At 46.5% G+C, this 13,050-nt stretch overlaps 1 protein-coding gene across 5 annotated transcripts in view; it reads right to left on the bottom strand.

Moving 5' to 3' along the window:
- Sdcbp2 (syndecan binding protein 2) overlaps positions 1 to 10,655 on the bottom strand; it is a 20,007-nt gene extending 9,352 nt beyond the window's left edge. Inside the window, exons 1-2 of one of the 5 annotated variants that reach the window (XM_010612893.3) lie at positions 10,180 to 10,655; positions 976 to 1,047 (exon numbers count right to left, since the gene is read on the bottom strand). In XM_010612893.3, coding sequence (XP_010611195.1) covers positions 976 to 1,029 — 54 coding nt within the window. In that variant the 5' untranslated portion in view covers positions 1,030 to 1,047; positions 10,180 to 10,655. The other 4 variants (XM_010612896.3, XM_010612897.1, XM_010612895.1 and 1 more) reach the window with 4 other exon arrangements.
- Between the last annotated feature and the right edge of the window lie 2,395 nt (positions 10,656 to 13,050).

Below are 13,050 nucleotides of genomic sequence, written 5' to 3' on the forward strand. Positions count from 1 at the left end.
AAAAAAAAAAAAAAAAAAAAAAAAAGAAATAAGTCAGGCCGTAAAAACAATACTATGTGATCTCATTTACACATGGAAGCTAAAAAGTTGATCTCATCTAAGCATAGAACAATGGTTATAAGAGCCTGGGAAGGCTGTCGAGGAGGGGCAGGATGTGGAGAGGATGGGTAACTGGTGCACAGAGCAGTCAGATAGAAGGAAAGTCCTCTAAGGTTCGACTGCACAGTTGGATAATTATGGCTGACAACAATTCATTGACATTTCAAAATAGGAGAAAGAATTTTAAATGTTTCTAGCCCAAAGAAATGAATGCCTGAGGTGATAGCTATTCCAGTTACAATGATCTGATCACTACACATTATACACTTGTATTGAAATGCGACATTGTACCCTATAAATATATACTTACCATATATCAATTAATAATTTTAAAAAACCATTTTTTAACACAACGTATACTCAGGGCATATGCATATTTCTGAGAGGAGGTTTTCCTGAGGCCTGTGACTCAGCAAACGTCTTGACCCATTTGCTGCCTATGGCAGCCAGGACAGCAAAGCCCACCTCCTAACCAATGGGAAGGGCCCAAATTCTCAAAACCCTCTGGGACTGGGATGGGAGGAGGAGGAGGCTTCTGGGGACTGAAGGTAAAGCCCGTGCCCACTGGCTATTCTATGCCAGCAGCCTTGCTCATGGGTTTCCCATAAGAGACAGAGAAAGTGAAGGGACAAAGCTGAATGTGAGAGACATGGCTGGATGTGGCTGCTCTGTTTCTCCTCCTGCTGGGAGTCTACTGGCTTTGGTCATCTCTGGATACCTTCTCTGCCAGCAAGCCCCACGGTGGGGCCTCCAGGAATGTACAGGGTTTCAGTGCTCCATACTCTATATCCTCCAAGGGGAGCCTCCCTTTGTCACCTTGGGGTAGGCTCCAGTACTCCATCAGGGACTCCAGGCTCAGAGAGCCTGCAGACTTACTTGGATGACTTGGTCTACCTTCAGGTCCTCCAGAGATGGGTACAGAGCAGACATGGCTGGTCCTTGGAACCCCTGCAGAGCACAGAGGATGAGAAGAGATGAGCATGCAGCAGCTCCCACCCTCCTAAGAGGAGGCACAGACATCTATCTTCTGCCACTGTGCGCCATTCAGCACCTCAGACATGAAAAAAGCAAAGTTACTGTCCCATTTTAGGGACAAAGAAGCAAGGATTAGAGCCAGACTAGTTGGTTCCCAAGCTCATGGCCTCCTCTTGTGAATTCCATCCCCACCTATTTGGCAGGCTCTGGAGACCAAAGGACAGGCTGACCAGGAAGTCCAGGATCATGAGCCACATTCTTCCCTGCCGTGTGTGAAAGGTCAGACAGGCTCACAAGGTCTGGTCAGTCAACTCCTAAATTAAATCTATCTACTGCATACCAGGCCTAGGTTGGGGGTTTGCGCAGCATCACCCAGCAACGGCAAAGAGGATGGGACTTGACCTTAAAACAGAAAAGCCGCAGAATACTCTGGGGTTCAACTCTGGATTTGTCTGGGGTGTTTTGTTTTGTTTTGTTTGTTTTTTAAACTAGACTGGGGATTGAACCCAGAGGCTTTGCACTAGAGCTCCACCATTTCTAGACTCCTAGGCAACTCTTGCTCTTAGCTGACTTGAAGTAATACTCATGGGAATTCATAAAAATATATGCACATTGCCGGGCGTGGTGGCGCACGCCTATAATCCCAGCACTCAGGAGGCTGAGGCAGGAGGATTGCTGTGAGTTCGAGACCAGCCTGAGCTACATAGTGAGTTCCAGGTCAGTCTCAACTACATAGTGAGACCCTGTCTCGACCCCCCACAAACATATATATATATACACATATATATATACACATATACATGTATATATATATATACACATATACATATACACATATCACACACACACACACACAGTGGCTGCAGGTATAGCTCAGTGGTTGAGCAGTGGCCTGAAATGTGTGAGACCCAGTATCTGCAGACACACACACACGCACACAGCATGTGCACATTTGTGTGCATGCAAGCACATGAACATGGGCAGAATGTAAACATTCTGATGGGAACAGGAAATGCAGCTCAGTAGCACTTAAGAGGCTCTACACACACACACACAGTGGCTGCAGGTATAGCTCAGTGGTTGAGCAGTGGCCTGAAATGTGTGAGACCCAGTATCTGCAGACACACACACACGCACACAGCATGTGCACATTTGTGTGCATGCAAGCACATGAACATGGGCAGAATGTAAACATTCTGATGGGAACAGGAAATGCAGCTCAGTAGCACTTAAGAGGCTCTGCATCACATAAAATAAACTGTTGACAGAATGATGCTCCACAAAGGAGGAGAGACTGGGTCTAGAGAAGGCACCACAAATATCTACTTCTATTTAGTAGGGCCACTGAGCAAGATGTCCAGAGACGTTCAAAGGAACTATTATCTATCAAGAAATACTTTCCTTCCTTCCCGGATGAAATGTGGGGAAGGAGCACTCACTTCCTGGGTTCTTCCTTTTTTACCCACTAACTCCTGGCTGTCACACCTCCTGCCCTTTGCTGAGCAATCCATTTCAGCCCTTGCCTCACCTCCTTGTCATCCTCAGTTCCTCTTGAAGAAGCCTCCCAGGCAGAGAGGTCACTGTCTCTTTCACCCTGTTCTCTGCCTTCCAGGCCGGGCTTTGTGGGCCAGGCTTCCTCCCTGAACTCTTCAACAGTCTTCAATCTGTTTTCCCAGCGGATTACAGTTTCTCAGGGTCATAGTGTGTCCTATTTGCCCACAAGACAGGCACATGTGACAAAGGAGTGCCTGGTGGCTACACAGGGAACCCAGTGGGTGAGGTGTGCTGGGGATGATGTAACTCGACTGCCTTCCAGGACCAGCTCTGCTGGGCACCCCTCTGAGTGACCCACTGGCACTAGGGATATCTTCAGGTATCACTGCTTTTCTCAGTACCTGCTTCTTTGCCTGGGTCTTCCTAGACCCCATAACCTTTCTAATCTGTCGTCAATCCCCTCTCCCATATCTCAGTTGTGCAGACTTCCTTCATCTTCTCATCATCCCTTCAGAGGACAACACCCTCCAAAGAGGCTGCTACCTCACCTCCTGCTGCTCTCCAGACAGCAGCCACCAGGCCTTTCATTGTGAGGCAGAATATCATGCCTCTGCTTAAAGTCTGTCAGTGGCTCACCATTGTCCTCAGAACACAGCCTACATTTTCTAAACACAACTTCCTGGTTCCTCCAGAGACTGAAACTGGTAGCCTGGAGGTCAGATGTAAACAAATTTTATTTAACCTCTCAGATTCCTTAACATTTGCCTCAGTGCAAAACACAAGATATTTCATTTAATAATCTAATTTCCCACTGCTCCTGAAAAATAAGAAGCTTTGTCAACCTTGGCCTGCAGCAGTTGAGGAGAAGCTGATTCCAGAGCACCCCTGGCTCCACCATTCTCTATTGCTCTTATACCTAGGCCACTTTACTCAAGTCCCACATGAATCAAGTCTCCACAGACATTTGTCTGCAACCTCTGCCTTACTCTTTGTTATGTGTTTCTTATGTGTCTTTTTCTCAGCCTCCACTTCCAGCTCCAGTCACAATGAGCTACTTTCATGTTCTTGAATGTTATTTTTTCATGTCTCCAAGTATGTTAGTCCCTCTTTCTGCAATACCATTCCAACCTTTGCTCCTCACCTTGCTAATTCCTGACAATTTTCAAGTCTAATACCAGAGGACCCCCTCTTGCAGGCAACATGCCTTGACTTGTACTTTCTCCTCATGTTCTTACTCGTGTAGATTTTTCACTACTCCCACAATTGTCTCTTCACTTGTCTGACTCATTAGTCTGGGACCCCCAAGAGGCCAGGAATTGGGCCTTCCTATTAGCTGCAGAGCATCTAACCCTGCATGAAGCACGGAGGCCAAGATGATGCATTTCCCTGTAAAGCAAAGGTCTGCTTTCATAGGACAGAGCCAAAGACCAGAAGTCCAGATTTCCTTTGTGTGCCTAAGAGTTGTGTTTTGTTTTACAAATTTAAATCTGTGCCAATATTTTATTTTTAAATATTTATTTATTTATTTATTTTTGGTACTGGAGTTCAAACTCAGAACCTTGCGCTTATGAGGCAGGTGGCAGCACACTGAGCTAAATCCCCGGTCCCAGTACCAATATTTTAAAAATGAAGATACAAAATTCTTTACTTCTAACCTGCATTGACAAAAATAATTCTGCAAGAGCGTGGATCATGCATCACAGTGCTCATCCAGGGTTCCCTCTTAGCTGGGGCACTTGCTTTCTTGTTCCCCAAGGTACATACCCAGACCTGTGATGACTGACATAGCCTGCCTGACTTCCAAAGACAGTTTTAAATCCTTGCCAGAGGTTGGGCTTTGGAGCAAAAATACCATCCTAAGAGGACAAGAATTTCTTGGGAGAATCTGCCTCTGACCTCTTTCAGACCAGCTGAGAGGAGAGAACATCCCACCAGGGAGACTTTATTTTTCAGCAGTCCACAGCAGTTAACATTTATCAAAAATATGCCTTACAAGGGCTGGGGATTTAGCTCAGCGGTAAGCGCAAGGACCCAAGTTCAATCCCTGGTACCAAAAAAAAAAAGTATGCCTTACCACCAGGATCATGCATGAACAGCAGAGATGAGCATGAAAGGTCACCTCTGCCCTGCTTTGCTTTAACACTGAGGAACAGAGCAGTATCACATTATATGATTAATACCTGGCTTTTTCTTCATGTTAGACCCTACTTCACAAGGAAAGGGACAGTGTCCAGATCAAAAAACTACCCCTATTTACCAAGACAGTGCCCAGCCTATATATGTTGGCAAAAAATTGTTATTTGACTAAATAAGTCAGAGGTTTCAAGAAACAAACTGAAAATTTGTGTAGCCAGTTTTGGTTGTTGCAAGACTGGGGGAATTCAACTAGCATTTAAGAGACAGGAGTCAGGAATAGGGACTTTTTATCATGTACAGAACTATTCGCTACAACAAACTTGTCTTCTGTCTTGAACAATTTTTCAAAGGTCTCCTGTCAAACCTTCGTGTAGGCAACATAAAACAAAATCTATTTATAAGCTGTTTGATGTAAGCAGTTTATAATCTAAGCTATACTACTTATAACATAATTTATACTATGCAGAAATGAGTATACCAGGCTAATGGAGGAAAGTTATAACTTCGTTTCTTCACCATTTTTGAAAGTCACTGTGGACCCTGCTCGCCAGAACAGCACACCTGTGTCTGCCTTCATTTGTAGCTGTTACAGTGAATCCACCCTCTGAGACTAACATGTTTAGCCTTGGACTCAAGATATCAAATACAAACTGTTGGCAAAAGCTGGGAGTGGTGGTGCACGCCTGTAATCCCAGCACATGGCAGGCTGAGGCAGGAGGATCGCTGTGAGTTCAAGACCAGCCTGGGCTACATAGTGAGTTCCAGGTCAGCCTGAGCTACATAGTGAGACCCTGTCTCAAAAAAACCAAAACAAAACAAAACAAAAAAACTGGCAAAGCTTGGTTGAAATCGTCTACTAAATCTAATTTATGTGTATTCTTTTATTTTATATTATTGTTACTTCCCTCTGTTATAGCAAGGCATCCTAATTTTTTTTAACTACCTGAAGGGAACCACCACAGAGGTCTCAAGATGCACCTGCCCCTCTCTCTGCCTCAACTGTCCGCTTTGGGAAACAAGCATCTGAAACAAACTCCATGCATCGGAGTACCGAGAGAAGCCTGACAGTCAATACGGCCGGTCCTCCACAACCGACCAGCCTCCAAGGTCCAATCTGTGACAGGACTGGATGATCTTCAGTTATCCACCGCCTCAGCCCACAGAACCTGGCCGGAAGTGACGTCTTCCGCTTGCTATGGGCTACGGCGTCAGTGCAGAGATCCCACTAGGCTGCGCAGTGGGCTCCCAGAATGCCCCGAGGCTGAGGGAAGAAAAATGGCTACCTGTACGGCGCGGGGGGGGGCGGGTAGTTGATCAGGTGGGTTACTAAAGTTTACAGGCCTCAGACTTTTTCCAGGTCATCGTGACTAGCACCATCGCACGCAAAAAGACATCAAGCAACGCAGAAGAATAAGAGTTAGAAGGCTAGGTCGAACTCTGCATCCCGTTTTACTGGAAACTGCGTGTCACATGAGCTTTATAGTGGACGAATGGGCGGGCGTGGTGGCACAGGCCTGTAATCCCAGAACTCTGGAGACTGAGGCAGAGGACTGTAAGTGCTAGTCCACACTGAGTAACTTAGTAAAACTGTCTAAAAATAAGGGCTGGAGAGGTAGCACAGTACTGGGTTCAGGCCCCAGTACCACAGAGGGGAGAGGAGTCGGGGGGGGGTCAGGGGGGGCAGGAACGAGGCTGGCGAGTAAATGAGTGTTCCCCTTGCTCTCACAGCCCTGATCTCAGCCCTTGTGGGTACTGAAAGAATGGAGCGCAGTTGAGCCACTCCCTCCTGACAAAAAAAATGCTGTTATTGAGGCAGCGTTTGGATCAGAGGAGAGCAAATCTCCCGGTGCTTGTTGCTAGTACTGAAATGGAGGCTCCTGCCTTCCTTTTGACTTCATAAGGACCTTCAAGTCCCTAAGTATTTTCTAACCACCTTGATGTCACTATCCCTTCCACCCTCTCACTGGGGGATTCTGGCTTGTCTCAGACTCTCTTTTTTTTTTTTTTTTTTTTTTTTGGTACCTGGGATTGAATTTGGGACCTTGTGCTTGTGAGGCAGGCAACCACTCAGCTAAGTCCCTGGCCCTTGTCTCAGACTCTTGATACAGTGTTAAGCAGAAAATACCCTGCCCCACAGTGGAGGGCCACCCTTCAGTGACTGGCGATTGGGATTCTGCTGTCCAGGGAAGGAGACTTGAGTTTGGCTGAGCAGAACACTTCCCATGGCAAAATCAGACCCAGTGTCTCTTACAAAGGACTCAGGCATTTGGGTCTGTGGGGCACGGAGAAGAGTATGGAAATCAGGAAACTTTTTAAAGTGGAGGAAGAGCAAATACCTGATGTGGCCATAAAGGATGGAAAGTTCAAGCTGTGGAGTGTGCTATTTCAAGAATAGGGAGGTCCTAGTAGGGGAAGTGGAAAGGGTAGGGAAAAGGAAATAAGGGAAAAGAAAAAATATGGAAAAAATGTAAATAGGGAAAGGTGAAAGGGGTGAAGGGAGGACAGGGGAATGAGGAAAAAATAAGAACCAAAATCTATAATGTAAAGGTACAAGATCCCAATGATGAATGTAACTGTATTGTTTACCTTAAATGTACCAATAAACTTAATTGAAAAAAAAAATAGGTCCAGCCTGAGTTGAGCTGCCTTCTGCATATTTATGACTTCCTGAAGATTGTCTTTCTAAAGCCTTACCCAGTTGTGCTCTCCGTCCATTGCAGCCCCACTAAATCCATCCTTGGGCTGACTCAGATATGTGGGAGTTATCCTTAGCTCCTGCCCTTCCTTATGGCACATGAGACATGGACTTCTCAGGCCTGTTTCAACCTAACTCCTCCCAAGTCTGCAGTCTCACCTCCTGACACCCTCATGGTGCATTTTATTATTTGAAGCTACTTGCTTGCTCTAAAACTCAGTTCACCAGCTCGTGCCTTCAGCTTTTGGAGGTGCCATTCCCTCAGTCTTAAGTACCATTCATACCTTCTCCCTCTTTTTTCATCTGGTGAACTCCAGTTCCGAGCCTTTCCTCAAATCCAGCACAAAGCCTCAGAGATCAGCAAGCCTTCCTTTAGACCACAGCACCTCATATATTCACCTTGTCCAGTTCTTTGGGACACACAAGACCTGGAAAGAAGGCCCTGGGAAACTCATCTGGTAACCTGTTCATTCCTCAGATGATTATGAAGCACCTACTATGAGCAAGGCCTTCCTGAGGAATTCCACTGTGTACTATGTTTATCATCCTCACTGTTCAAGACATGCCACTTATTTGGGGGTCCTCTTTGTTGAGCACAGGGCCCGCACATAGGCATATAGTTACTGTTTTAGGGGCAGAAAAGTAGATGGAAGAGAAAGCCTGAAATCCTAAATACACAGCCTTTCTCCGTTTTCACCTGTGTTTACAATCAGTAGAAAGTCCTTTGAAAAATAACCATGGGCCTAGAAAGAAGAAGAAAGCCTTAATGTGGTGGAGTAAAAGGCCTCTTGTCTCCTGCAGTTTGACAGTGGAAGACTGGTCTGTTCTATGCTAATGGCTTCCTGCAAATAATTGGTTCCTCTGAAAGGAGCCCATCAAACCTTTCTCTCCCAGAGGAATTTTCCTTCCCTATAGCACTTGCCACATTACTGTCCCTGTGCTTCTGTATTTCTTGATATTATAAGCAATAGCAACACTTACCAAAAAACAGCAATCAGGTCCTTGAGAGATCAGCAGAGCTGAAAGGGGTCTCCAGCCCCCACCTTTGCATTTAGAATAGGAACACTTTGTTCCAAAGAGCTGAAGCTCTAGTACTCCCACTTGTTCCTGTGGACAGCTCATCTGTCCTTCAGAAGACAGTGTGCAGGAGGGATGCGTGGGTTACAGTGGCAGAGGAATAGCTCCTGGAAGGCCAAATTAGCCCAGGGATCTGGTGAGTTGGAACGGAAGAGGCTGTTGCTAGGCCACCTGCATGCCCCCCCCACAGCTGTATGGCCTGCTGTGGAGAAGCTGTGGACTTCAGGAAATACAGATGCTTCCAAATGAAGGCTCAGGGGAGACATGGCAGGAAGCAGGCTGGACTGGGCCCAGACTGCCTCTGACTTGTGAGAGCAGAGCATGGGTGAGTCCCTTTTGAGTACCATTTCTTTTGTAATATGAGTAATAACATTAGCATCACAATTATCTGAGGATTAGATTTTTTAAAAGAGAAGATGTGTGTGAAAAGCATTTAGCACAGTACTTAGCACATATGCACTCAGTAAGTTAGTGAACAATGAACAAAGGAAAAATCAGTTCTTGAGGAAAGTACTTTCTGGTGTGGAGTTGGATAAAAAACTCCCTGACTTTGGAGGTTGTGGTAGGCATTGGGAAGCATATGAACCAAAATGGAGAGTACAGAGTATCAGAAGGTCCAGAAGAGCTTCACTGCAGGGACAGGGCCTTTTGAGTAAAGACCTAAAGCAGTGGTGGGAAGAGCATTCCAGGCTGAGGGCCCAGCCCTTGCACCGGCCCTGAGAGGAGAGGGCCTATGTTGGGAGCATCTGATCACTGAGACTGACATCTGCTATTGAAAGGGCAGCAGTGGAGGAGAAGGCTAAAGTAGAGGTGAGAGGTGCCAGACCCTTTAGGACCTGTAGGTCTTGGTGAGAATGTCAGCATTTCCTCTGGTAAAAAGGAAGCCAATGGGGAATTTGAGGAGCAGAATGAACGCCTCTGTTCAGTTTATCCATCCCTCCAGGCTGGTGTTGGGAGACAGAGGCAGAGTGGAAGAACCCAGGTAAAAAGTGCTTGTGTGTAGTTATGAGCTGGGGCACTGAATGCAGTTGTCAGTACATCCCAGTGCAGCCGGACAGGCTCATTCTAAGTCCTCTCCTGAGCCCCTCCTCTGTGGAGGCTGAGTACTCACTCCTGATTTCCATCATCTCATTCCATCCTAGCGGAGTTATTTTCAGCTTCCACATGAGGACACAAGTTCTTAGAGAAGTAAAGCCATCCGCCCAGTTTCCCAGCAGGTTTTTTTCCTGCTGTTAGCAGGAAATTTGTTGGTAGAAACAGCTTCAGAGAAAGGTAATAAGTGGAGGCCTGGCTCTGTTTTTGGAAACAGGCTCTTTGTCCATGACCTCTCACTTCATCTAATGTATGCTGCCAAGAGCTGTCAAGGAACAAAGTGTGGGTGCCATTGCCTGGGGTCTTCACAATAAGCAGCACAGTGAGTGCCATGGTCCAGCTGTCATTTGAACCAGCCTCCTATAGATGTTTGGGGAATAGAACAGGGGTGAGAGTAGAAGTGGGAAGCAGTTCAAAAAAGTCACTCTGCTCTCAGATCTGGGCTAGGTCTTGTGTTGGAAGAGGAAATCCTAGGCATGTTTCACTCCCAGAGTGAAGCATGTTGAAACTTCCTAGGAAGTTCTGAAAGACAGAGGCAGGGAGGAAAGGAGATGGGGTGAGAACAAGTCTTGTTCATCCCTGACCCAGCTGATAATGGGTCCCACTCTTACCTGTAGGCAGCTACTGCTGTATGTCCTCTTTAGCCTCTGCTCAGAGTCTGTTTGCCTCCCCTTGGTGGTGACTCTTGTCCCAGCTGGTTCCTTCTCTGGGAAGGGTGGTGCCCGCCCTTTGTTCAGCTGAGTCACCTCGGACTGGGATGGGCCCAGGCCAGGTACTGTGGCTGAGTAAACAAAGCAGGTGGCCAGGCCCAAGGAGACCTTTGCCTCAGTCTGGATTTGGAAGTGGGGTTCAGGTGCACACAGCTGATGCGTGGGGCTCAACACAGTGATGTTGAGTTGGGTGTGAGCCAAGGTTTTGGCCTTTCCTTGAAATCTGCATTCAGAGACAGAGTCGTGATGATGTGGGAAAGACTGGAGAGTGGTTTGATGAGTGCCCTGGGCCTTAAATGGTGGCCATATCTTATGACCTCATTTCTCCTGGAAATCTTCTACAGTGAAGTCTTAGGGCCCATCATTGTGTTGCTTCTGATAGGGACTGGAAATCCTCAATCAGTGCAGTTTGATTAAATAAATCATCATCTATGAGACATGACAAAGCCATTAAAATCATTGAAGGAAGAAGCTATGAGGAAATGTTTCTGAGATACTAGTGAGATAAAGAAAAATCAGTATTTGGTCTGCTCTTGTGTTTTGTTTTTATTTTTTGGACAGTTGTGTACCACAGAGAGCCTAGGAATTCACACTCAAATGCCTTCTTTTTTACTTTTCTTTTTCTTCTCTCCCTCTTCCTTCTCCCCTCCCTCCCATCCTCCAATCCTTTCTTTCATGTTTACTATTGAGCCCAAGGCCTTGAGCACTACCACTGAGCTGTACCCATGGGTGCAGGGCAGCTTTTCAGTGTGTACTTGCATATGTTCCATGGTGGTAATGTATGTGTCTGTGTGCATCTGTGTATGTTTATATCTGTATGTTTTTAAAGTTAGTTTTTGCTCTGAATGCTTGTGTTTTTTGTTGGGGGGGACCAGTTAAGTTTGATTGTTTTAAAAGGGAATTTTGATTGGTTGTTCCCTGGAAGTGGAACTGTATATTTAATTGGGAGGGGATTTTTTTAATAGCATATTTTTTGGGGGGATAGTGACTTTTAATTTTAAAAAATGTAAATATGTTATCCCAATAAATAATCATATTAAAGTCAAGTTAAACAGAAAATAAAAAGAGGAATTTGTTTTAGATCTTGGTAAATTTGGCTGTATGAGGGCAGTACCATTAGGATGACACACTGCACCCACTCAGGGCAGGGTGAGTATTGGGGCTGCCTGCCAAAGTAGGCAGGCATACGTCACAATCTCCACAGTGAGTCTGGGCAGAACTGCACTAGCCTTGGACAGAAAATGGTGACCTTAGCCCCTCAGAGGAGACAGTCTGCCTGCCTGTAAAGAGCCCTCAGCCAAGAGTGTCACACAGGAAACAAATCACAAGAAAAGTGACATCCTTATCCACGTGGCCTCTCATCTCTGACTTGGGGGCAGACAATAGATCATGTTCTATTCTTTGAGAATCATCTTGTATTGTTCACATGTCTCTAAGGCTGCCGGTTAGATCCTCAGTTCCTTTAGGGCACAGCCTAGTTGGTAGGTCTACAATGGCCGCTGTTTTCACAATAAAAATTAGAACCTAGGCTCCCGGCTGGGGCTTTACAATTTTCCCATATTAACCCCAGTGGGTGGTAGCACAGCAGGGGTGAGAAGCCACACCTGCCTTCCTACGAGGAGGGAAACGGAGATCAGTGGAGCCTTGCCACCAGTCAGGCAGCAATTTGGTAGAGCCAGGATCCAAGGACTCCAAATCTTAGTCTCATTCAGCTGCCAGTCTGGGCAAGTTGCCCAGCCCTTTCACCCACTTTTGGCCTTGTGCTAGGGGGCAACCTGGGGCTGGCTAGGAAGCGGCAGCATGATCTGGGAAGTCTGTTCAGGCCCAGATACTTGCGGGCCCCTGCGGGCAGGCAGGAAGCAGCATTTTGAAAGCTGGCCCCAAGTGAACCAAAACTCTGCAGACGTGGGGCACCCAGCCTCTCGTTTACCCCCGTCGGCCCTGCTGGGAGCGGGAAAGGTTCTTTGCAGTTCTCTGTTCTCCAGTGACGAAACAGGCGAGCAGGGCATTGTCCCGGGACTCAGTCCAGCGCTCGCCAGACGTAGGCGAGCCCGCTCTTGGAGGAGGGCACCAGGGACGCGCTTTCCTGGCTGCAGCAGCCGGCTCCGTCTGGCGCCCAAAGGGGCCCCACCGGAAAGCGGGAACAATGGGCCGGAGAGGGGCACTGGGGTTCCGGAGGCAGGGGTGGGGCGCTGGGCCGGCTGGGAAAGGTGGAGACTGAAAGGAACCATTAGAAGTTTGGAGACTTTATATGCCAGGACCTATGTTAAATCTCTAACAGGGACCATCTCAGAGTCGTCATCGTACTCAGATTAAGCGCCTTACAAATGAAGAAATTGAGGCACAGTTTCATAAAAAATCTCAAGAAGTGAAAGTGAGATTCGAGCCTAGGTAGTTTGGCTCCATATCTTATGTTCTTGACTACAATAGATTACATGTATTATTTGGAAGATATATCAATATACAATATTAGTACTGTATATGGTAACAGTTGGTCCTGAGACCAACTGTTGAGAAGGTCCTGGTTCACTTACCTGGCAGTTCAGGTGACACTAGATAAGAAAAGCGTGCTTTTTAAATCACCTGTCAGTACAAAAAGAGCCCGTAGGGTTATAATAATGTTGTTATATATTTACATATAAATGCTATCTAACTTCTCATAACTGACCTTTTCTGTCTAGTCTATCAACAACAGATTTCTGTAGTCTGTAATATCCATGTCCCCTCTCAGCCCCATATGGAGGGCTGAACTCAGGCGCTTGCACTTTCAAG

The sequence above is a fragment of the Fukomys damarensis genome, unplaced genomic scaffold (genome assembly GCF_012274545.1).
Source record: "Fukomys damarensis isolate Sample0158 unplaced genomic scaffold, DMR_v1.0_HiC HiC_scaffold_22, whole genome shotgun sequence".
In the NCBI taxonomy this organism is placed as follows: Eukaryota; Metazoa; Chordata; class Mammalia; order Rodentia; family Bathyergidae; genus Fukomys; species Fukomys damarensis.